Source organism: Melanostigma gelatinosum (genome assembly GCF_949748355.1).
Source record: "Melanostigma gelatinosum genome assembly, chromosome: 18".
NCBI classification, from domain to species: Eukaryota; Metazoa; Chordata; class Actinopteri; order Perciformes; family Zoarcidae; genus Melanostigma; species Melanostigma gelatinosum.
In genome coordinates this window covers 7,749,061-7,772,577 of record NC_136651.1, presented here as the reverse complement: position 1 = coordinate 7,772,577, position 23,517 = coordinate 7,749,061, and the positions used below count along the sequence as shown (strand labels likewise).

The 23,517-nt window shown below is 42.6% G+C and overlaps 1 protein-coding gene across 1 annotated transcript in view; it reads left to right on the top strand.

The window, feature by feature from the left end:
* The window catches only part of dym (dymeclin), a 44,618-nt gene that overhangs the window by 4,209 nt on the left and 16,892 nt on the right, over positions 1 to 23,517 (top strand). The window contains exons 6-14 of the mRNA XM_079288906.1: positions 970 to 1,042; positions 2,706 to 2,831; positions 4,423 to 4,562; positions 10,385 to 10,570; positions 10,679 to 10,857; positions 12,231 to 12,356; positions 12,470 to 12,583; positions 12,765 to 12,859; positions 16,189 to 16,288. Coding sequence (XP_079145032.1) covers positions 970 to 1,042; positions 2,706 to 2,831; positions 4,423 to 4,562; positions 10,385 to 10,570; positions 10,679 to 10,857; positions 12,231 to 12,356; positions 12,470 to 12,583; positions 12,765 to 12,859; positions 16,189 to 16,288 — 1,139 coding nt within the window. The remainder of the gene's footprint in view (positions 1 to 969; positions 1,043 to 2,705; positions 2,832 to 4,422; positions 4,563 to 10,384; positions 10,571 to 10,678; positions 10,858 to 12,230; positions 12,357 to 12,469; positions 12,584 to 12,764; positions 12,860 to 16,188; positions 16,289 to 23,517) is intronic.

Here is a 23,517-nt window from a genome sequence, read left to right as displayed (position 1 = left end):
AAGTCTGAATCTGAGTCCACTGACTGCAGGTCATTTCTTTTTTTTTCGGCCTAAAACACGAGCCCTGTCTGAGGTAAGTCTCCAGACAAACACTCTGCAAATGTGTGGCCTCTCGACAACCTCGATAAACAACATAACATTTAATGCTCACTTGCAGAGAAAAATGAGAATACTACTCGTTCACGTTTATCATGTTTGTTATTCCTGCTCCCGGTATCCACTCGCAAACACGAACTGTGACATTTCACATCGGACAAACAGAAACACGCCTACAGATGTTACAGAGTTGGATCTGCTGTTTCGGTCGATTGTTATAAAAAACATATCGTTCTGTGATTTGCCTGCTGAATGACAGAGCTAATTACAGCTTGTTGAAAGTGGTAACGCGGAGTTGTTGCGAGTTGAGGCTGTTCAATCCTCTTTTTTTGGGGGGAGATTTAATCAGCACCATCAGACATGTAGCGAGCCACTGCAGCTAGGAAGCTCATCATCCCATAATGGGAAAGTATGAACTTTAGCAATAGCATTGACATAAATTAATCACATTCATTTGTTTAAACCATCCATTCATTCTTTGCCTCTTCTCCGTGTCCAGGTCGCGTTAATTTGATTAATTATATCATTAAGAACAATTGCTTTATACAGCTGGGAAGTACTGAAACTATGATTTAATAATTAATAATTCGTCGTCTCTCCTGGTTCTACATCGTGCTTTCACACTTTGGCCAGTGTGGTCGTGAAACAGGTCTTAAATTGCATTATATGCGGTATTAAAGTATTACATTTAATTGGCGAACCCGGCAGAAACCCGGCAGTTCCAATTAACTAACTTCCCTCAATGCCATTCCTCTGTACAGCGAGCATGAAATATGGATGATGGGAAGGATGGAGAGGGGGGATCTAGAGCAGGAAGGAGACTTATGATCAACCGTATATATATGTCGCATATAATAACTCTCTATCGTGTAGGAACCGGCAGCGAGGACCTCCTGGAGGAGCTGTTGTCCAACCTGATCCACCTGATTGTAGAAGTGCCCCTGCTGTAAGTGTCTCCCTGGTGTGTGTGTATGTGTGTGTGTGTGTGTGTGAGAGAATGTGTGTGTCTTACAGACACTAAAGGAGGGGATGTGACGAAGGATGTGTTTGTTGTTTCGGAAGAAGAAAAAAGGCTTGAAATTAAAGTTTGATTAGGAGCGTTTGCCAATGAGTGGGAGAGGAGGGAACACAATGATTGAAAAAAAAAAAATGGTATCATCCTTTACTCCCCGTGGGCGGCATGCACGCTAACACACTCTGCTTTAATGAGGGAATATTTCAGCGTGTTTACTCATCAGTGCCGGAATTATCTCCCGCCTGCCACTCAGTCTGTCACAGAGAGACAGAGATACAGTATGCACGTCTCTGTGGACTGAATCCTCCTCCGCAGTGTCAAAACAAGTTCACAGAGACACAACTCACGACCGGTGTTTCCTTGACGCAGCATCTTCTTCTCTCCCTCCTTGTCTGTATCGTGTCATTGTTGATCATCCTCCTCGCTGTCAAGCCGTCTACGCTCTCCGTTCTCTTCTCTGTTGTCTCTGGACATCAAACCCCCGGCTCTTGTGTGAAGCATTGTTCATTGTTCCAAGCTTCCAAGACTTCAGCCTTGTTTTTCCTCCCCTCCACCACTTTGTGGCTGTCGGCCACATTTCCCTCCGTACGTGCTTCTGGGATGAGGATGTGAATCTCCGTTTCCCCCAAATCCCAAACAGACTGCTTCACTTTTTTTTGTGGCTTCATTTCACAAGAAAGATAGATGTCAGCAGCTTTTTAGAACATATCTCCAGGTATGCAGTCGGTGCGTAATAAATCAGTTACTTTTTGTTTTTCCACACATACTGTGACATCGTTACCGTTTCTCTGATGTCTGAATAAATATTAGGTGTCTTACATTTAAATCAAGCCATATGATTTAGCCTATTGTTGACTTAATTTCTGTATGAATTGTCTTATTTTTATACCAGAATCTATTTTGTGAGATATTCAGTAACCTAAAACACCTGAATGATACCTATTTTAATTCAACTTTTTTTCTAATTTTCTAAGATTATTTAAACCTTGACACAGATGGCTAATTAATTGGTAAAGATGAAGTTAATATTAAAATTAAAGACATTTGTTTTGCATTCACAGCCTGTGTGTTTAGCTGTATAGTTGTTCGACTGAAACAATAACAATTTGGCCATTAATCGATTGGTCAGCAAACAAACAACACATTTATATTATAATACATTTTTTATTAGTTTGAAATGTCAAACATTCTCTGGCTCTAGCTTCTCAAATGTGAATATTTTCTTTTTCCTGTGATATTAAACTGGATATCTTTGGACTATGCGTCGGATAAACCGAGCTATTTTCAAGTCGTCAACTTGGTCTTTGTAGAATTTGTAATGGACCAAAACAGTCAAGATGAAGCAATAATGGCAATATTTATTAAAGCCCTTAACTGTTCATCTGTCTACAGGCAGTCAAGTGATAACTTTCAGTGAGAGATTATTTAACAAAGACTGGAAGTGGAAGTAAAACCATTGACACATTTCTTTAAAGTCCGATCACTTGATTGAAAGTTGAGTTTAGGAAACAAGCTTCGATGGAAGAATAGTCATCGAAACACCATCTACTTCTACATTTATTTTATATCTATTGCGTCTGTCTTTTCTGTGCAGTGACATCACCTACAGCATCCTCTTTGAAGCCGTGACCACGCTGCTGGTGTTCTTCTCCTACCAACTCTTCCACAAAGACATCCTCCGGGATGGATTAATCTACCAGCACATCATGAAGGGACGATGGTGAGAAAACACACACACAGGTTTATACTCTACGGAAGCCTTCCGTTAACGTAACGCACCAAACTGTAACTAGTAAAACTACATGGCTCCACTTAACCCTTATCTTTAAAATATACAGTAACGCTAAGCTTTAACCCAAAACCAAGTTTGCATAAAAATAGGACGTAAAGAATTTAAATAAACACATGAAGATGGATTAATGTCCTAAAATGTCAACTGCTTTTTCGAGTTACTCTCCCTTGCCTCTGTAACTGGGTCATCAACAATCTGTCGACGCCTCTTTTTGAACGCAGGCCCAGATCATTTTGGATCTTCTCCTGGCACCATCTGATCCCTCCTACTGTTCATCCATCCAGACTCTGACTCTCTCTCTGCTTCCAGACAAACTCATCACTTTCCAAACAAAACAAAAAAAAAAGAAACAAATCTAGTTCAACAAGACCTCTGTCTCCACTCTGATATTGTCGTCTGTGATTCTGAGGAATAAAAATAATAACAATAAATGCAGAAATTTAAGTCTGGAGATAAAATAACTTACTAAATGCTAATTAAAGTAACATCAAAGTGACAGTCTGATGTGGACCTTAAATGGCTTGAACCCCATTTACCTTAGTTCATCATAATCTTAAACAGTAATAAATGCTCTCACACTAAATGCATTATGAAGCCTAGTTTAGATGGGTGGATAGCAACAGACTCAAAGGAGAACACTTTTGATTAATTGCTACTGAGCTGAAGAAAGGCTTCCAAGTAGCTGATGTTGGCAAAACAGATGTAAAAAGGTCTGGTTTAGTTGAGAAAAAAGCACGGCTGTGTGTGACTAGAAAAACATTGTTCACCGCCAGTTACGTGTCCGTCACTCGTTGGGAAGAGAGCTGATGTGATGACGGAAGAGCAGAGTCTCAAATAGACACCTGATAGGGACACCTGTGGACGGAGAATAGGATCTCAGTTTGTCTGGTTACACACACACACACACACACCTGCACATGTGGGATTCAGAAGAACAAGTCCTGTGTCTGGGCTTTGCTTTTATCTTTGTGTTTTTATTCCTAATCCAGTTGTTTGCAGTCAGATAGAATTGATGTTTCTGTAGAGCAGGCGAGGAACACAATGAGTAGGATTTGTTTGTTATGGTTTGTAGACACAAAATCCAAAGTTGGCCCCTTTTCCCCGGCTCCACGAGGGTTACGGTGTTTGCTAGCAGGTGATAGACGACCCCAAATTCACTCTCGTTTTGGAACGAGCTCTGTCTGCAGCGCCGTGTCTGCCATATGCGTAGCTTTCTCTTAGATGTGTGCTTCCAATTTTGCACTTGGTTTTTATAGAGGTTGACACCCAGAAACCTCTTGAAAAAAATCCTACTCATTCTGCCTTGAAAGCCACAGGACTAGATGCCCCTCGGGGCTTTTATTCTGAAATAAAAGCGTCTGTGTCCCAACGTATTTTCCAGTGCTCTACATACACTCACGTAATTCCTGAAATGTTGAATACCTCGCATATTAAACCTCTTACAAAAGAAGCATGCCTTAAGGTTTCCTGGTTTCCAGCTGTCTTTTAAAACCTGTCCATTTGTCTCTCTTCTCCCCAGTTTGTCTTTGACCAGTCGTCTGGTGAAGACCCTGCTCTATAACTTCATCAGGCAGGAGAAATGTCCGCCTCCAGCGACCCACATCTTTGAGCCGAAGGCTGAAGGAGGCCTGCTTTACGGCCTGGCGTCGGGGGTGGCAAGTACGAGTACACACATCCACAGAGGAATAACACAAAAAGACACAACCTAGCTCATACTATTGTGTATATATACCACAAACTCACCACAGTGGCTGAGTTCTAGAGATACAAGTAGAGAGGTCCCAGTTTTTATTATTTCTGAAGGTAAAAATGTAATTATATTGTAAACGGTTCCCTGAACTTTGTGTTGAAGTTTGTAAACCTACATCTTACTTAGACCCAGCTTCAGTTTGTTTATTGCATTGAATGACTATAATGGGCATATTGGATGCAGTCAATGTGTGTTTTCTTCCAAACTATATGGCTTTCAGTGGTTTCCCCCTAAAATGAAGCAATTAAGACCCCCCAGTCACAGGTTTCATTTAAATGAGAAATGATTTTAGGGCCATTAAGATGCAAAATGATCTAGTATTTCCAAAGAAAATAGGAAACAGTATACCAAATATATATATATATTCTTTTTAAAATAATATACTCTTCTTTTTCTTGTGACGCCTTAGATTTTTTAAAGAGGTGCAAATGTTAAGTCTTTCTTATTATCTGATCACTGTTGCTTGCCCCTTTTGCACTTCGTTGCAGTGATGTCGCTACATCCCCCACATCAAAATTAAGCTGGTTAGTAAAAAGCATCTTCAGAAATTGTAGGTATGATGGTCAAATTACAAAAAATAAGAGCCAGACAGTAAAAAAAAAAAGAAGATATTTTTCCTCTTCTTTCCTTGGAGTCAACGAGTGAGATAATGATTCATCTGATAAATTAAAGTGCGAGCCATGCTGACAGCCATGGCAGTGTGGATGAAAGTGATGAGTATGTGTGTATCAGTGTGTGTGTGTGTGTGTTGACAGCATGTTTGTTTGAGTGTGAGAATAGGGCCGGGTTTCCCCCGCAGATAAATGCTCTCAGTCGGTTGTTGGTGGCAGATTCCTATCAGTGAGCCATCAGCATTCGACCCAGCCCGTCTGTCTGTGGCCAGTGATCGGCCCGATGAGTTATGGTGCCCTGTCCTGTTCTGTAATCCCCTAGAGCCTGTCTGTCTGCAGCCGCCTCCCTTGTACACACACGCACAGACCAACAAAGACACAAGCGCTCTTGTACTCGGAGCTCAGAAACAACACTTGTTTTCTTTCTCCGTCTCTCTGTGTCGCACATGCACACAGTCATCGCGGATCGGCAGAGTACACATATTCATTTGAATGTTTAAAATGGGTGTATGCAGGGCTGTTGTTCTATAGTGACAGTCAGTAAATATTGAATTTCTTTAATTGCAGAATTAGAAAATACTCAGCCAGCGAAAGGGGAACTGCTCTCTATGAAGTCTGTAGATCCACACACAGTGTTCTGGACTCGATCACACAACCACAGCCTCCTTCACATGAACTAGCTTTTTATAGAAATCATGTTGCTCATGCTGGTGGCGTGTAGAATCATTCATGCCTACACACTCGCGTTCATAGACGGTCTGGATTTCCCCCCAGAAACAAGCACTGGCCATTGGCAAAGCAAAGCCGTGCTTCATTTGCGTCGCCATGTTGACGTGTGGGTGGATAGGATGTCTCTTCCTCTCTTCTTTTACACACTCTGCTGTCTGAGTCTGACCGAGAGTCTGCAGGAGGATTAACACCAGCCAAGCAACTCGCAGCTTTTTGGCCCTCTCCTCTCTCCTCTGTCCTGTCCTCTGTCCTGTCTCCTCTCTCCTCTCCTCTCTCCTGCCCTCTGTCCTGTCTCCTCTCTCCTCTCCTCTCTCCTCTGTCCTGTCCTCTGTCCTGTCTCCTCTCTCCTCTCCTGTCTCCTGCCCTCTGTCCTGGTCAAAACATTTACAGAAATTAAAATTCCAGTATATACTTTAAATAGTAAATAAACGTAAAAATGAGTTGAACAGATCCAATAAAATCGACCCGTTGTCACTGATATCCAATCCAGCTGTTTGAGTCGGTGTCGGCCTGATTTCCGATATCGTTATCGTTGCATCCCTAACTCGTTACCACGTCATGTTCTCCTCTCCACTACTCTACTCTCCATGTACTTTTTGTGTGTGTTCCTGTAATTCTTAGTGCAGACACACACATACACACACACACACAAAATACTATTTAAGCCATCCATCTGCCTGCAAGCAGACAGCCATGAAATGAAGATAACTCCAGTCCAATCTTCGTGTTTCACATTACTGCCATCAAGAAGCTAACGGCAGCTCTGCGTCTCTTATAGTCCGAGGGCGCTGGTCCCAATCTACTCTGTTGATTACTGCTGACAGCTACACAAACACACGCACACATCTTGTATGTGGGTTAGGTCCTCATCAGTATAACACAGCAAGTGTGTTATGTGATTCATGTCATGCTTCAGCCCAAGCTTTTTATTGTGATTCTCAGCATTTGATACAAAACAAAGTGTGTGGAATGTTTTCATGTTTTTGTTAGAAGGGTTCTGGATGAAAATGCTTTGAGCGTATATTTTCATCTGTGTGAGATTATCAGAATAGTGTGTTTGTTTGTCGTCTGTACAGCATGTTTCCCCGTGTGCACTTTTGGATAATCATCTAGAGTTGGGCGTACATTCTGGGACACGTCTAACAGAACCTTTCTCTGTGTGTGTGTGTGTGTGTGTGTGTGTGTGTGTGTGTGTGTGTGTGTGTGTGTGTGTGTGTGTGTACACAGTATCTGTGTGCTTGGCCGAGGCGTCGGCCTGAAGCCCTGTCATATTTCATTCACTGCTATGCAAGTTAATAAGTAAGTAGCACATTCTGTCCGTCTCTGTTCACCATGCGTTCACATCTCTGTCTGCATGACGTGAGAGCACATGTTGATTCACAGAGATTTAGTCTATTTTGGGGATTTATATATCTATTGACTTGCACTGAAATGTTGTACAGACAATTGTGCTCCCCTTGCTTTTCCTTCAGTGCCACCAGTAAGTCAAGGCTTTCACTTATCCTGAGAAACGTATGGAAGAACCCAAACAGACCTTTTCAGGTTTTAAACATCTCATATAACTGCGTGTTTACGGTACATTACGGTAACTATTCATTGGCGACGACTTAAATGACCGATTTTCTTTTGATGTAGAAGAAGATGACCTGTTCTAAGCTAGGCTAGCAGTTTACCCTTTGCATCCAGTCTTATGTGGGATGGATTTTTTTTCTCTCTCAATCCATAACATATCGATTGCATTCCCATCGGCCTCAGTTGTACTTTGTGTTTAATGCTAGTTTGCAAATATTAGCATTCTAACACGCTATTCTAAGATGGTGATCATGTTGGACTGATTTCAATCACACTGACGCTAAGAAGTACTGCAGCGCTTCTTAAGGAGAGTAAGGGAATGATATTCCCCCAATCAACAGTGTAATAACAGCAGCATCGTTAAGTAGCGTGTGTGTGTTTGACGATACCCATGATGTGAATCTGGGTTTGGTGCGAGCTTATTGTCAGGTGAGGTAGATATCGGGGGGAAGACGTGGTTGTAGAAGGGATGCTTTGCAGCCTGCGTCTGCATATTTGGAAAGACTCTGCAGATATCTCATTGTGTGATGATATTTTGGTTTGAATATAGAAGTTGATTTTGTGCCAGGAGTCGTGTCTGTTGGCGGTGGCCATTATGTAAGACGACACACAGCCTTCTATTCTAAAAACCAAGGCTCAGTCAAACATTCAAATCTTTTGCTGCAGAAACTTGTATTGCCCAGATTCTGATTCCAGCGTGCCAGCCTCTGTGGCCGTGTGTGACTTCCCCCCCCCAACACACTTTCTCCTTCCCTTTTCCTCCTCTTCATGTCCTCCTCCTCTTTTTCCACTGGGCGGCTGGCCAGGGCCGGAGCAGGCCTGAGCAGTGTAGCATTATTGGGTTTATGTGGTGGGCAGGCAGACAGGCCGAGGGAACCGAGCCAGACGGCTAACAAACAGCACCCACTAAGTGTGTGTGCGTGTGTGCGTGTGTGTGTGCGTGTGCGAGTGTGCGCAAGAGTGCAGGAAATGTGGCTGCCAGACCGGGCTCTCTGACACTGTTGGGCTAGTCACCGTGGTGCCAGTGAAGAGATGAACAGGGCTCCGTCACAACTTGGCCCTCCCTCCCTCCCTCCCTCCCTCTGTCTCTCTCTCTCTCTCTCTGAAGATCTTGTTTTCTCTCACGCTCACTTCTCTTGTGCAGAGAGAGAGAGACTGACAAATGATGTCAGTTCTCTTCAGGGGATTTCTTTCTGTTGTGGATGCAGTTTGTTGATGTCCTTTTGCTCAAATATAAACAAATTCACTCCCCTCCTGGCTGCAGTTGCATACACATGTATACACGCAGAGTCAGCCTCTCAGAGTGTTCTTTACAAGCCCTCCGTGAACTTGGAGGGAAACCAACATGTCAACCCTATAGATGTCACTAAGAAGTTGACAGAGTCACAAGTTGTCAAGAAGAAAACAAGTATTGTTTCATGCACAGTTGATGAAGACACTGAGAGGTTGAAATCAATCAAAGTTGGAAACAGTCACGAGTTTGTTCCTTTTGTTCCGTCTCCTTCCTTTTTAAAACAGCACAAAAAGCAAACACTGGGAAGTGACCTCCCACGTTCTCCTTGAGGTAATCTTTTAAATGCAGCAGGATGTCGGTGTACATAAAGCATGTCACCTCTGAAATGTTTTGAACTAATGTCTTCTTGTTTGCGTGACTTAAATCTACTTCGGTTCAGGAACAAAGTCCACTGACGAGTCGTGAGTGCGTCATAGTCGGATGGATCAGGATGGCTTGATGACGGATAAGTTGATCTGCTCTTCCATCCTCCGCCACTAGATGGCAACAGATCTACTGGGCCTCTTCTCAAACTCCGTAGCTCGCTCAGTGTGGACCTGCGACACAGTCTCTCACCAGAGCTCGGTGCCTGCGTTCTGTGTGGCTAGACGTGCAGGAGCCAGAGGCTGTCATCTGTGTACCTTGGTGCTCATGCTTCCCGTGCTTCTCATGACGCCTGAAAGCACCAGCACTTCTGCGGCTCTGTAGGAAATTCGGCTCCCCACTCCAGTGTCTTTTGTTCTGTGGCGCCGTCTATGTTGTTTCAAATGTCAGGTACTGCGAGGCATCGTGTGTGACTCCATTGTGCTCCTTTTGGCCTTGATTACTTCAGTCTGACTGCACATGTACTCTTTTGCCTTCGCTTCCCTATGAAGCGTACATCGGTTTAAGGCTGAAGAGCTGCAAGTTGTGAGAATACTTCAGAGCTTTGTCTGCACAACCTGACTGCTCTTCATAACTCGGTCCTGCACAGATCCATCCACCCATCCTTGAAACTCTCTCTGCCGAAGAACGTCGAGTCAAGCACATTTAAAAGCAACAGGATTTGACCCAAAGTGTTTCCAGTCGAGGCAGATGTGTTTAGAATCTGTAAGGTACAATAATAGACGGATTAAATAAAACAGAGTCGTAAGATAATGTTAGAAATACGTTAAAATGGGACTTGACAAAAGCCATTGCAGAAGCCTCAGACTAAATTAAAAGAAAGCACAAAAAGGCGGGTCTTCAAATTGGATTTAAAATTGTCATTAGTCGAACAGGTCAAGAATGAATTATGGGAAGATTTTAAACCAGAGAGGTGTGAGAGAGAGAGGATGGACAGGAAATATATTTGAATATTTTGAAATATGCTTTGAATGTAACACGCTTGAAAAATGACCAAAATTAGCAAAAATGCATGAAGCGACCAGAAATAACTGAATTATCTAATAATACAGCAAAGAAATTAAAAGGAAGGACACATAAGACGTGTTTTGTGTGTATTTACATGTCTGTGTGTATATATTCGTTTTAACGTTGTACTATTTGTGTCTCCGTCTGTCTCCAGGTGGGCTGTGGAGTGTCTTCACATTAGGTGGAGCCGGCAGCAAAGTGGGGACAGACCAGGAGCACAACCCCTTACCTTTGTCCAATCAGAGCCTCCTGTTACTGCTGGTCCTAGCCAATCTGACAGACGGGCCTGACTGGCCCAACCCCTACCGCCAGGCTATCACTTGTTTCAGAAACACACAAGGTGCTATACTTGTTTATCCATTGTACAGAGTTGTGTATGACGTGTACCAGAGAGTGTTAAAGTAACGTGATGAAGTATTGATCCTGATATCTACTTCCACTCATATAGACACGTCATCATTGTCCGCGGAGCAACCTCACACTTTCCAGATCAATTTCAACAGTCTGTACACGGCGCTGTGTGAGCAGCAGCGCTCCGACCAGGCCACGCTTCTGCTGTACACGCTCCTCCACCAGAACGCCAACATGAGGACGTACATGCTCTCCAGAACCGACATGGACAATCTGGTGGGTAGGATGGCAAGGTTGACCGTTGTTAATAACGCACATGCGTGCACATTTATAATCCCCGTCTCAATTGGCGGTTTTGTGTGCAGTTTACTGACGAAGGCAAACGAGAAAGACCACCGCGTGATTGGCTAATCCTCATTAAAACACATTATGCAGTCCTTCCTTCCACACATGCGTGTGGCCATGAAATCGTTTCATCTAGGGCCGACGCTATGGCTCAGTAAACAGTGAGGATGTATGCAGTGGCAGCTGGTGCCGTTCTGTCCATGTGGGACAGTGCCAGTTATTCCTTTGCAGCAGAGTGAATGTACCGAGGCATGTAGTGAATGAAAATCAATGTAAAGCTCAGCATGTCAGATGGTATCGCATATGAACATGGTATGCAGTCACACGTGAGGCTCTTTCTCACAGTGCAACAGTGAATCATTCGGCTTTATTGGACAGGAGTGGAAGTAGGAGTTGCAGTATATGTTTAGCCTTCTTACCAGCTTTAAAAAGACCAGGCAGCTGAACTCAACACAAAATCCTTGGCAAACACCAAACATGTACTGGAAATGTAGTTATTATACAATCACATTTTGAAACTGCAGGTCATTTACATCTTTCTCAGTATGACCTTTTCTGTATTATTCCCTTTTTTTAGCTGCTGTAATAAAATATCATCATTAGCAGATCTAGATTGAGTTTTTTTTTATGTTGGGGCTCCTAATGAGTCTAGCCACAATAAAGCGCCGCTGCACCGCGGAGTAATGAGCTAACACTGCATCTGTGTGGGTTCATCGCTCACCATGCTGGCAAACGAACTGCTTTCAGTCCGACAGTACGATTGTGAGAATTCAATCTTGCACATTGCCGTCATTAGCGAATCACTTTCGCCATCTGCTTTACATACTTCTGAACACCACATCTGCCTCCGCCTATAGTGTAGCAGCCACGAATTAGGAAATAATGTCAATGTCGTCCAGTATATGCAGTGCTGCTTTTATTGTTTTGTTGTCTGTTTTACTTCGTACTCTGTTTGAACCACAGGTGATAACACTGCTATAGTAACACGGCTTTATGTACTACAGTAATAATTTAACTTTACTGGGCTCGTTGAGAGATTCATCTTAAATAAAGCTCCTTGGCAACAAAAGCATCCTTTCCCTGAGTAGAATAATAGAGGATACAGTTTCGCTTATGTATACCATATTTGTAGAAGAGGTGTTCAGCTTTTCTTGTGCTGCAAGATCGATATATCAGCAATTTTGTCCCCTCAGGCTGTTTTCATTGTGAATTCAGGATTGAAAAAAAAAAAAGAAAGTCATCTCTGCAACTGTACCTACACACATGCTCAGACCTTCCTCCTGCTCTCCCACTCTTCCTCTCAGGTGTTACCCATCCTCGAGATCCTTTACCACGTGGAGGACAGGAATTCTCACCACGTCTACATGGCCCTCATTATCCTTCTCATCCTCACAGAGGACGATGCCTTCAACCGCTCCGTCCATGAGGTGGTGGGTAGAAACAATTGTTGCCACTGCAACCTTCCTTTACTTACGATGGCCCGGGATAATCGTAAAAGAAACAGCTGACGCGTGTCATTCCTGTGGGTCTCTCCCTCTCACAGGTACTGAAGAACGTCTCATGGTACTCGGAGAGAACATTGACAGAGATCTCGCTCGGCAGTCTGCTCATCCTGGTGGTCATCCGCACCATCCAGTTCAACATGACCCGGACACGGGTAGGTTCAGCACGTCTTCACACAGTTTGTGCACTTGCAAAGCAGACAGCCATGCATTCAGAAACCTAAAATCTGTAATCAATCACAACCACATAGGTTATTTGCTGCAAAGATTGAAATAACATCACAGTTGAACAGTAACGTCGAGTAACGTGCATGTTTGTGTGTGCGTCCTCCCCAGGATAAGTACCTCCACACCAACTGTCTTGCTGCACTTGCCAACATGTCGGCCCAGTTTCGTTGTCTCCACCAGTACGCTGCCCAGCGCATCATCAGGTGAGGACACATTGTATACAACAAACGGAGCAGAACAGAGGATGATAAAATATGTTATTCCGTAGCTTCTTTCCTCCATTATTCAATGTTTCTAACTTATTCCCTCTCTTGTTCTCCTCTTTTCTTTGGTGGAATATTAAATGGGGTTTGAAACAAAACATCCGTGTACATTCACACCCTGAAATCAACAGTGTAAGTTGTTGCCTGAAGTTAAGCGGCAGGCTTTGACACAATGTTCATCTGTGGGGCGAGCAAAGACGCCAGAAGAGAGACAGAAGTTGCCCAAAGACGAGGGTTCAAGTTCATACACAAGCGCGGTCACTCATTTTAATGATTGTAATCGTAGCTCGACAGTACAGCAGAAGAGACGAAGGAATAACATATTGAGAGAGATTTGTGTGCCTGTGTAGAGAAGAACATTATGTCACATGAAGGTAACCGAAAGGGGTAGATTTGGCCTGTGAGGAGACGGAAGACCGCACACACACACGCATCAAGTCATTCATGTCTGTTTGTCAACTCCGGACACACAGGAAGGAATGTTTCCTTCCCTTAAGACGTGCACACGTCCACGCACGCTCAAGGATCCTCTTATCTCGCTGCCTGGGTCTCTCTCTGTATCTGTGACTGTGTTTTGAGTCGGAGAGGAACACTGTCTGTGAATGTGTACATGTCTGTCCTGTGCAGAGTGTAGAGCAACTGACTCCATGTCTGATGATAATGATAATGATGATGACTATGATGGCCAAGGCTGGGCTGAACTGGCTAGATAAAGGAGACTTCCTGCCAGGAATTTCCAACCGTCTGCCAGGAAGTTCTGAACTCTGCTCCTTAGTTCAGTTGTTGCTGTTTATTTACAGGCAGCAGTGGGTTTGAATTGCCTCCACCACCACCACCTCACATCTTTCCCTTTTTGTTTTCTATTCATTCTCTCCCACAATCGATACTCCCTTTCTGCTGCATTGCTCCTGTCCTCCATATCCACAGTCACCACACATGCTGGTTTGAGCGATTAGTCCACACGTTGCTCTCTAGATTAATTGTTTGGTCAAAAATGTTTCCAGAGCCCACAGTGACATCTTATACACATTTAGGAAACTAGAGTCTCAATTTGTACTCGCAAATTACGACAATGATTCAATTAAATATCAAAATAGTGGCCTGTTAATTTTGTTTTAATAAAATAATATATTATTTAACCACCATTTGATTGTTTCCGCTCTAACCCGCAATAGTCCACAGTTAACTTACTCAATCGTATTTTTCAATTTCATCTCTAAAATATCTGATTTCAGACAAGATATGGAAAAGGATTTTGCCCGTTTGTTGTTTTGGACAAAAGCATAAGATCAAAAAGCAAACATTGGCATGTTTATTAATTAATAAGATGTGATACAGACTGAAAGAAACAGGTGGGACCTCCTTTTGTCTTCTACAACCACATGTACCATTGTTGGTGGGCAGCGGTTAAGGTTCCTCAATTAATTATGGAATCTTTATTGAGCGTCTTCTTGCCTATATTACAATAAACATGATTGATGCAGTTATTTACTTTTTCATTAACTTATTTTAATGTGTAAACATACATACAAATGTCCAACTACATACATACATTTTTATGTGGCTGTGAACAGCTCACATCCACACACTGTGTGTGTTCAGATAGAAAGGATCCTTTGAACTGGTAGAAACAGAGCACCCATACATATGTCCGAGGGGGGGGGGGGGGACGTCTGTCGTTACTTCAGCCTCATAACTGATTTTGGGATCAGGCCAGCAGTGTGGAAATCCTTCTGTGTCGCTGTTTCCCGGGGCGTGTCCATCACTGCCACATGAGGGATGTTATTGTGGGCAAATGTCCCAGGTGGAACTTGGTCGGTGGTCTCTTTTGGAATAGAAAAAGCCGGACTAGACGTACAAGAGGTCCCATTAGGTAGTTGTGGCTAATTGACATTAGGTCTGTCGATAACAAGTAGACCTCCTCATAGCTGCTCAGATATCTCCAGTCAGCTTTCATTTGGCCAATTAGCCCGAAGTGTAAGTGTGTGTGTGTGTGTGTGTGTGTGTGTGTGTGTGTGTGTGTGTGTGTGTGTGTGTGTGTGTGTGTGTGTGTGTGTGTGTGTGTGTGTGTGTGTGTGTGTGTGTGTGTGTGTGTCAGTGCTGACGGATGGACAGGTGTTGCTCTGAGGGCCTTAGCTGAGCTCTGCATCTGACTTTCCGCTAGCCCTTTGCTGTCATTGAATTTAATTTATTCTGTAATTCTTCTCCCATGATTGACACACAGATTAAACTTTCAACAGCCTTTGGGGGGGGGGGGGCTGGAAAGACTATTAAAAAGTTGTAATTAAAACAGAAGGTCACTAATAATTATAATGATAAACACTGAATACGATATGAGACGCTGAGAAAGAAAGTCTCTGTGATTTATAAAATGAGCTGTAATAAAGATGAGAAAGATGAGAAAAATATGAAATTTTCAGTCAAACTAATATATTAGAACTTGTTATTTTTAGAGTTTAAAATTAAAAATTAAAAACGACCCAAACAGCCAGTTGTTGTTTGCTTTAAAAGGTTACATTAAAGAAGTGATTTATCTCAAGTCTCTTGCTTGATCACACATGTTGAGTGAATCAGTGTACTGTGGCGTCAACGTGTGTGTGTGTGTGTGTGTGTGTGTGTGTGTGTGTGTGTGTGTGTGTGTGTGTGTGTGTGTGTGTGTGTGTGTGTGTGTGTGTGTGTGTGTGTGTGTGTGTGTGTGTGTGTGTGTGTGTGTGTGTGTGTGTGTGTGTGTGTGTGTGTGGAACCACACAAGGTCGCCCAAGCATACTCGAGGACTCTTGATGTACTGTATGTCCGTGTTTAGCCGTCACATTCAATCATGCGGTCCCAGACAACTGTACACACGCACACAATAAGGGTAGAGCAAGGCAGTTAACTTGTGGGTCAAATGGCAGACAGTCCCCTGCAAGGACAACAAACTCATGTATACACTCATGTATAAATACTGGACATTTTAAAGTGTAACCAAACCTTATTATTATGTTATGTTATTCCAAAACAAATTATTACAAATTATTCTAAAGGCCTCATTTACAAAGCAAAACAGACCCGTCTCTAATAATGATCAGTCTTAAATAACAGCTTCTCTCTTCAGTTATATTTAGTCAAGGCCACTGTTTGAGTATTCACAGCACATTGATTACCGGCCAACATGTGCAGTGTGACGACTGTGTGTTTGGGTTCTTTGGTGAAGTGTATCATTCATCTGTCGTTGCTGCGCTCACTCCTTTTTCTCTCTCTCTCTCTCTCTCTCTCTGTCTCTCCTGCAGTTTGTTTGCTTTGCTTTCCAAAAAGCACAACAAGGTTTTGGAGCAGGCGACACAGTCTCTGAGAGGCCGACAGGGAGACAACACAGCCTTACCCGACTATGTGAGTATCTCTCTCTCGCTCTCTCTCTCTCTCTCTAATTCAAACAAGCTTCATTGGCAGTAATGTTCCCGCTGCATTATTGCCAAAGCTAAATTACATATAATTGAAGAATTACGTTTTACACAAGAAAACTAAATTGATAACCACAAGGTAATAAATACACTTCAAAGCGACTGTGGGTCACTTTAACATAGATATTCTTTTGTCATATTGGCTCAAACTATAACTATACTATAAACTATATCCTGACGGTAGTACATGAGGCAGATAATCTAACACAGCTGTCACAGGGTTCGTACGGTCATGGAAAACCTGGAAAAGTCATGGAATTTTAAAATGGTTATTTCCAGGCCTGGAAATAAAATCCCAAAAGTTTTGGAAAAGTCATGGAAATTTGTTATATTCATATTTTCAATTTTATGACCACGAAACATGAGGCCCAGATACTGATGAGATGATGATGTCAAAGAGCTTATGGGAGAGGAGGCTGGTTGTGTAGCGCAGCTTTATGCAGGGCTGAGCTGTGAGTGGAGCTGGGCCTGGATAAAGGTGGAGCTGGGCCTGGATAAAGGTGGAGCTGGGCCTGGATAAAGGTGGAGGTCTAAACAGACGTGAGTACAGCTTCCTGCTGTCACAGTGTTTTAAATACATTGATGAGGCAGGGTATGCTAAATGCAGCCTCTGCTCCAAGGAGATGAACTACAGCAACAAGGGCTCACGTGTCCTCTCATCACACTGTTCACACTGTTCACTGTAATGACCACAGCCAGTGGACTAACAGTCCCAACAGTCCCACGTTGCTCTCAAGAACCCTGAAGTAATGAGAGGGTTACGGTTCCTGTACCTTAATTTCAGCGGGTTGCTAATGCAGAGGTGTTTATAGATCACAGCCATTATTTTACTCTTGATAAACTACCTTCGCCAGAGTAGATTCTCATTCATCATTTAAATAATTGCAATTGCAAATAGAAGATAGGCCACAATTCCAACAGCTGTACAGTAACAGTGGAAGTTAATATTAAGCCATACGGTAACAGGGTTCAATGAAAACTTTGCACTACAAAAGGGAAAGCAATATGTCCACGAGCTGGATGCTACTATCTACTAAAGCTCTTATTGATGTGTCAGTGTTATGAATGCCTGTCAACCAGAGTATATTTATAAATGTTTATTCTTTTAATCAAACTATTGTCTCTCATTCGTTTGTGTCATTTAAGGTAGACTGTATGTTTTGGAATTCTCATTGTTAGTTTAAATACTACATTTTCTCACTTTTTTATGAATACACCGTAGGGGTGTAACGATATGCGTATTCGTATTGAACCGTTCGGTACGAGGCTCACGGTTCGGTACGCATGACGAACCGAATACGTTTGAATAAAAAAAAATAATAATTTAAATCTTTTTTTTTTTTAAACCTTTATTTAACCAGGTAGTCCCATTGAGATTAAAAATCTCTTTTGCAAGATGTAAGTAACAATACAAGATGTAAGCGAGATGTAAGTAACAATACTACATAACATTAAGGAGCAGTTTTTGTTTTTTATGCTTATGTGTTGCTAAGAAGACACCCCAGAAGATGGGTCACTCGGGTATAGTTCCATCATTGTTCAAAGTCAAAGAATAACTTCATGATGTTAGTTGTAATGAATAAATATATTTTAAAATCAAGTACATTTCTCTGACATTTATAGTTTTCTACTGTACCGAAACGTACCGAACCGTAGCTCCACTGTATCGTACCGAACCGAACCGTGAATTTTGTGAACCGTTACACCCCTAATACACCGAGATTTCACATGTTTGGTCATGGAAATTTGGTTTAAAGTCATGGAAATCCATTGGTCAAAAATGTGTATGAACCCTGCTGTCAATCACTGCTTGTGAACTCCAATCAAAGTAGGCACCTCTGATCAAATATGAATCACGGTAATGTTACTGTATTGCCTGTTTCTCATTTAAAATGTGTTCAGAAACACGTTTTTGTGTGCTGCTCAGCTGTAAAATGAGAGTTTGTCACCCGGCCGCCATGTGAAAACAAAGCACCGCCCACCAACAAACTTTCTCATTTTACAGCTAAACGGTTCACTGAAAACATTTCACACACTTAACCGGATAGAATCAATCGGTGACATTTACTGTCGAGCTTGTAGCACCTCTTAGTTAACATATTTTGCAGCTAATATTGCACATAATAGGGCATTTTCTCTCTCTCTTGTGACAGTTTAGGGAGTGTGAATTTGTCACTTAAGTGAGTTTTTAAGTGATATTGTTAAAGTAAAGAAGAGACAACATAATGTCATGCGCTGCCTTGTAGCATCTCCTCCGTCGCAGATTTTGAAATGTTTTTGATGTCCCTCTTAGTCTGCTGTAAAACACTGAGACGACTCCACACTTCGCTCCTGGCACCAGTTGTGTCGACCAGTTTAGGTGCTCACTGGGATCCATCGGAGGATGTGGTGCACTGTTTGCTGCTTTTTCTACATTTTCAATTTCAATTTAAGTCCCGTCCCTGTGGGTCCAGCATCGAGTCGCAGTCTGCGGCTCCGTCTCCTCCGATCCTTTTGTCTTCCTCTCATTACTGTTCCAGCTCACGTCCCACACACTTTCTACTGAAATAGTCTCCCCTTGTACAACAATATTCAATGAAAAGTATTGAGCGTTCATACAATTGGATGTTGAAAACATTTATTCACAGTGGCACCAAAGTAATATGGAAATTTCTCCGGAACATCGGTGTATATCTGAAATTGAAATCTGAACAGCACGAAAGTGGCAGAGTTTAAACCAATACATTGAACATGATGTTTGTCCCAATGCAATCCTGTATCTGCGGCTCTTGTTAGGACGCCACACCTGAATACACTCTGTTTACTGTCGACTGTATAACCGTCTGTATTTGTGTTCAGGCTCTTCTGCCTCAGGTGTGTCTGTAAACATCCCAGACTCCCTGTCTCATTAGATTTGCTTGGCCCTAGTTAAGTGTGTGTGCGTAAACATATTTCCCCGTGTGTGTGTGTGTGTGTGTGTGTGTGTGTGTGCGTGTGTGTGTGTACGTGTACGTGTGTACGGTTTGGTGGTTGTAGATATATCCGTAGGTCCTCGTAGATACCCTTAGGTGTTGTGGAAACGTGAGCGTATTTGAGTGCTCCTTCAACCATGTAGCGACTGTCTGATGAACAAACAGACATCCATGCACACACACACACACACATACTCATGAAAAACATATACAATGCAATTATCCAGCTTTGTTTTGATGCTTCCTTCCTTCAGGGCTTATTTTAATGCTCTGTTTTATTTACACGCATTCATAAACACCCACCGTATGTGACTGGAAATGGAAAAGACAAACATAAAGAGAGATTACGGTGCCTTGATTAAGTCCCGTCTGTTAAAGATATGATTCCAGACAGCTGTTTCCAATAGGAGCGTGCACTGTGTGAATGTAATGAGAGTGACAACAATAACGAGACAAATGCAATGCACACACAGTAAGAGGTCAACGTGCGAGGTCCGCTCCACTATAGTGCTCCTGCTTTGGGTGTTGCTCAAGGGCACGAGGCACATTTCCAGTGGGATTATTTCATGGACGTTTCTACAACGGGAGTTTTGTTCCTAGAAAAATGTCTGACATCCCGTCTGGGTCATAGCCTTTTAAGACAGAGCTTAATGATGATACCGCTGTTCATCCTTGAGCTTAGACAATACTAACTCGTGTGGCATTGGTTCCCATGTCTACGAGGGTTGTCGTGGCTTATTGTTCACAGCTAGAAGTCAACGTTCAGCTTTATTGACGTCTGGATTAAAAGGAACATGCTCGCACATAAAAAACACCTTGAGACGTACATTCAGCTTAATTGTGTCTTGGACAGAAGAGTGCACATTTAGCTCTTTTTTTACGTATTTGGTCTTAGTCTGCGGTGTTTCTGAGTGTTTGGTAAGGTCCCTGTTCAGAAGGTTGGGGACCTCAGGATGAATTTTTCATTGATGACCAAATTCCTGCAAAACAAATTACATTACCATCATCTCCTCCCCCCCCCGCTGTCCTTTGTCTTTAATTAGCAAATATTCGTAAGCTAAAAGGCTAACGCAAGATGATGAACCTGCTAAGCATGTTAGCATTGTCACTGTGAGCATGGGAGAATGCTAAAGTTAGCATTTTAGCTCAAAGCACAGCTATCACAGCGGGTTTCAAACCATTAGGGATGCTGCTAAGAATTTCATCATCAATCTGCATCCCAAAGGAAAGCAGAGAATCCTTACAGTTGAGAGTATAGTCGAGTTGAGAGGATCTCGTCATAGGTTTTGTAGATGTGACATCTTAAAGAAGTTGTGCCGACTCCTTTGTCTCCTCCGTCGCTGGCCCTCCTCTCCTCCTCCTCCAGTAGTAGTGGATGTGGCAGTGTAATTGAAAGCAGCCTGCTCTGGTGTTATTCACAACCTCTCATCTTAACTTGGGAAGTTCAGGGAACCATAGGGAGAGATAAAGAGGAGCAGAACATGAGGAGAAAAGAACAATAGAAAGAGGAGAACCAAGCAGGAGGTGAGGTGGGTTTGCGATATGCATCTGGAAACGATGTAATTTGGCCGCGTCTGGCTCTGGAGAGAGAACTAATGTTTGTTTAATGTGGGATTGTCCTGGACATGTAATTGCTCTCTTCTAAGAGGGAGAGACTGAGAGGAGTTTAAGAAAAAAATGTCAAATGCTCTAAGCTGTGGGTTGAAGCTGGGCACATTCTGCTTATGTGTTAATGTCGCCCTCTTTTTTTCCTCTGTCTCCACCTCCATTTCCCTCCCTCTCTCCCTCTCTCTCGCTCTCTCTCTCTCTCTCTCATATATATATATGTATACAGACACAGAGCACCCCCCCCCCCATCCTTGTATGTGTTTTTTGTGCTGCTGTGTCTGGTTAGTGTCATGGAAGAAAGAGTGAAGGGTAAGGGCCCCTTGAGCCCCCGGGGGTCCGCCAGAGGCTCCCAGTCCAAGCAGGCCAAGCAGTCTCTGGAGGCCCCCTCGGTTGCTCGCTCTGCAGCCTCTGCATCTCTGATTGCACATGTTTTTGTGTTGTTTTCTTTCCTGCCCTTTGAGATATGTGCAGTGACATGCAATATATGCTCGTACACACAAGCAAACATAAAAAGAAAGGATGTACGAGCTGTGTTGTGTGTCCATGTTAATGCTCCCAGCCAGTGGTAGTGGTAATGTGACTTCTGTGCCTCTTGGTCTGTTTACGGCTGCACATTCCTGGGAAGAGACTACAAGCGCGCACACGCACACACACACACACACACACAGAGCCAGAAGCATGTTGGACCACCCTGTCTATGTGTTTATGTGCGCTGGTTGAGTCACAATCTGTGATCTCTTTTTAATAGCCAGAGTAGACACATGCCGTAGCTTTGTAGCACCATTCCTTTTGTTTAGGGAAAAAGCAGAGCCCGAAGATAAATCAACAGATAATAAACATTATGCCTTCTGTTTATTATCAGGCCTTCCAGGAATTTGCCACTTTCTTATTCGGCTACAGAGTTGTTTTGCAAAATCCACAGTACAATAGCTCATAGATGACTAGAAATGTCAGTGGATTAATATACAGTATCTGGGGTATGTGTAGATGAACAGATAATATCAACTGTATGTCGTTGACTCGAGCTATGTCGGCTGTAGTCACTTGTACATGGGACAATAATCTGGGTTTTAATATGCTGCCATGCTCTCACACCAGTGGTGAAAAAGTACTGACATATATACCCAAGTCTTTAGTATTTCTAAGCAGTATACAAACATCACATAATTTGTTTATAGCACGCTATAATGTAGTTATACGTAGCTACCAGGTTTTTGTTACTACTTTATAGCAAGTTAAACAACCTTTTTAAATGTCTATATACTGCCTATAGGGACTCAATTTAAAGTTTTGCATTTTCTGGAAAGTTCCATAGAAATGTATTGATGTATGTATGTTTATGTATTTCATATAAAGTCGGATCTGTCCTCTCCCGACTGCATATTTAGTATGAAATGACTGTTCAGTGTAGCCTCCAGATCACAAATGGGAATCTCATGCGTTTTCTACTTCTCAGTCTTTGAGATTGTTAAATATTGCAGTTTAATCGCCCAGCCTTGCGCTGACTTTCTTCCATTTCCTCTTAATTCCACGGTGCTGACTGGAACTCTGGGACAACGTAATGTGCAAGGCCAGAGATCAGCGTCTGCCTTCGAACATGGTTTACCTGAAAGAAGGAATTGATTGATTGAAGTGTGAACTATCCTGTCATATTTCTTTTTATAGTCTTTTGATGTAGAACCAATTCCCCCCCGCTCCCCCACAAGACTGATGTACATTATCGTAGAGCTTCCCTGAGATCAGAGGTTACAGTGCGCGCACACACACACACACACACACACACACACACACACACACACACACACCGAGCTTCTTGTCAATTCATGTGAAAGAGAATAGGTTTTCATATCAAGTATTTCTGAATTAATGTTACAGAAGATGAAGTTGTGCGAAGCAGCTTTCAACCCGCAAACTAGCATTTTATTCACTTTACTATCAGCACTGATTCCTGGAAGATCATTTTGTAGCTTAACTCCATATTTTGACTGTTTACCTCATGATTACCGCGATGAGAGACAAACTGATTGCCACTGTGATAAAACACTTCCTCGTCCTCGTTTGGTGTCTCATGGGTCTTCAAACACGCCGATCATACTGGACTTCCTGTATCATATTTTATTGTTTATTGTCTCGCCGGTACCTGAAGCAGTAAAAAACCTTTCAAGGTGCGTTTGCACAATCCGACATGAAGTATTTCATGTGTTTTTAAAGCCACGTTTGAAGTAGTCTTCAATGTGCTCTCAATACATTTCCATTTCAAATGTACAGTAACCAGCCAAAGAGCTGCTTCCGTGTTTAAGTATCTCATCGTTATGTCTTTCTATCATAGTTTTGACTTTCTATCTCGGAATTATGACTTTCTATCATAGTTGTGACTTTCTATCTCATAACTTCGACTTTCTATCTCATAATTTCGACGATGGGGATATTTTTATTATCAAGTCTAACTTGAAAATAATAGTTTTTTTTTTTGTGCTGGCGGATTCGCGGGCCACATAAAATGACATGGCGGGCCGGGAGTTTGAGACCCCTGTCTTAGACTGATGCTACTTGCTCATTATGTTATCCTCTCAGTCTCGATATAAGTATATAAGTCTGT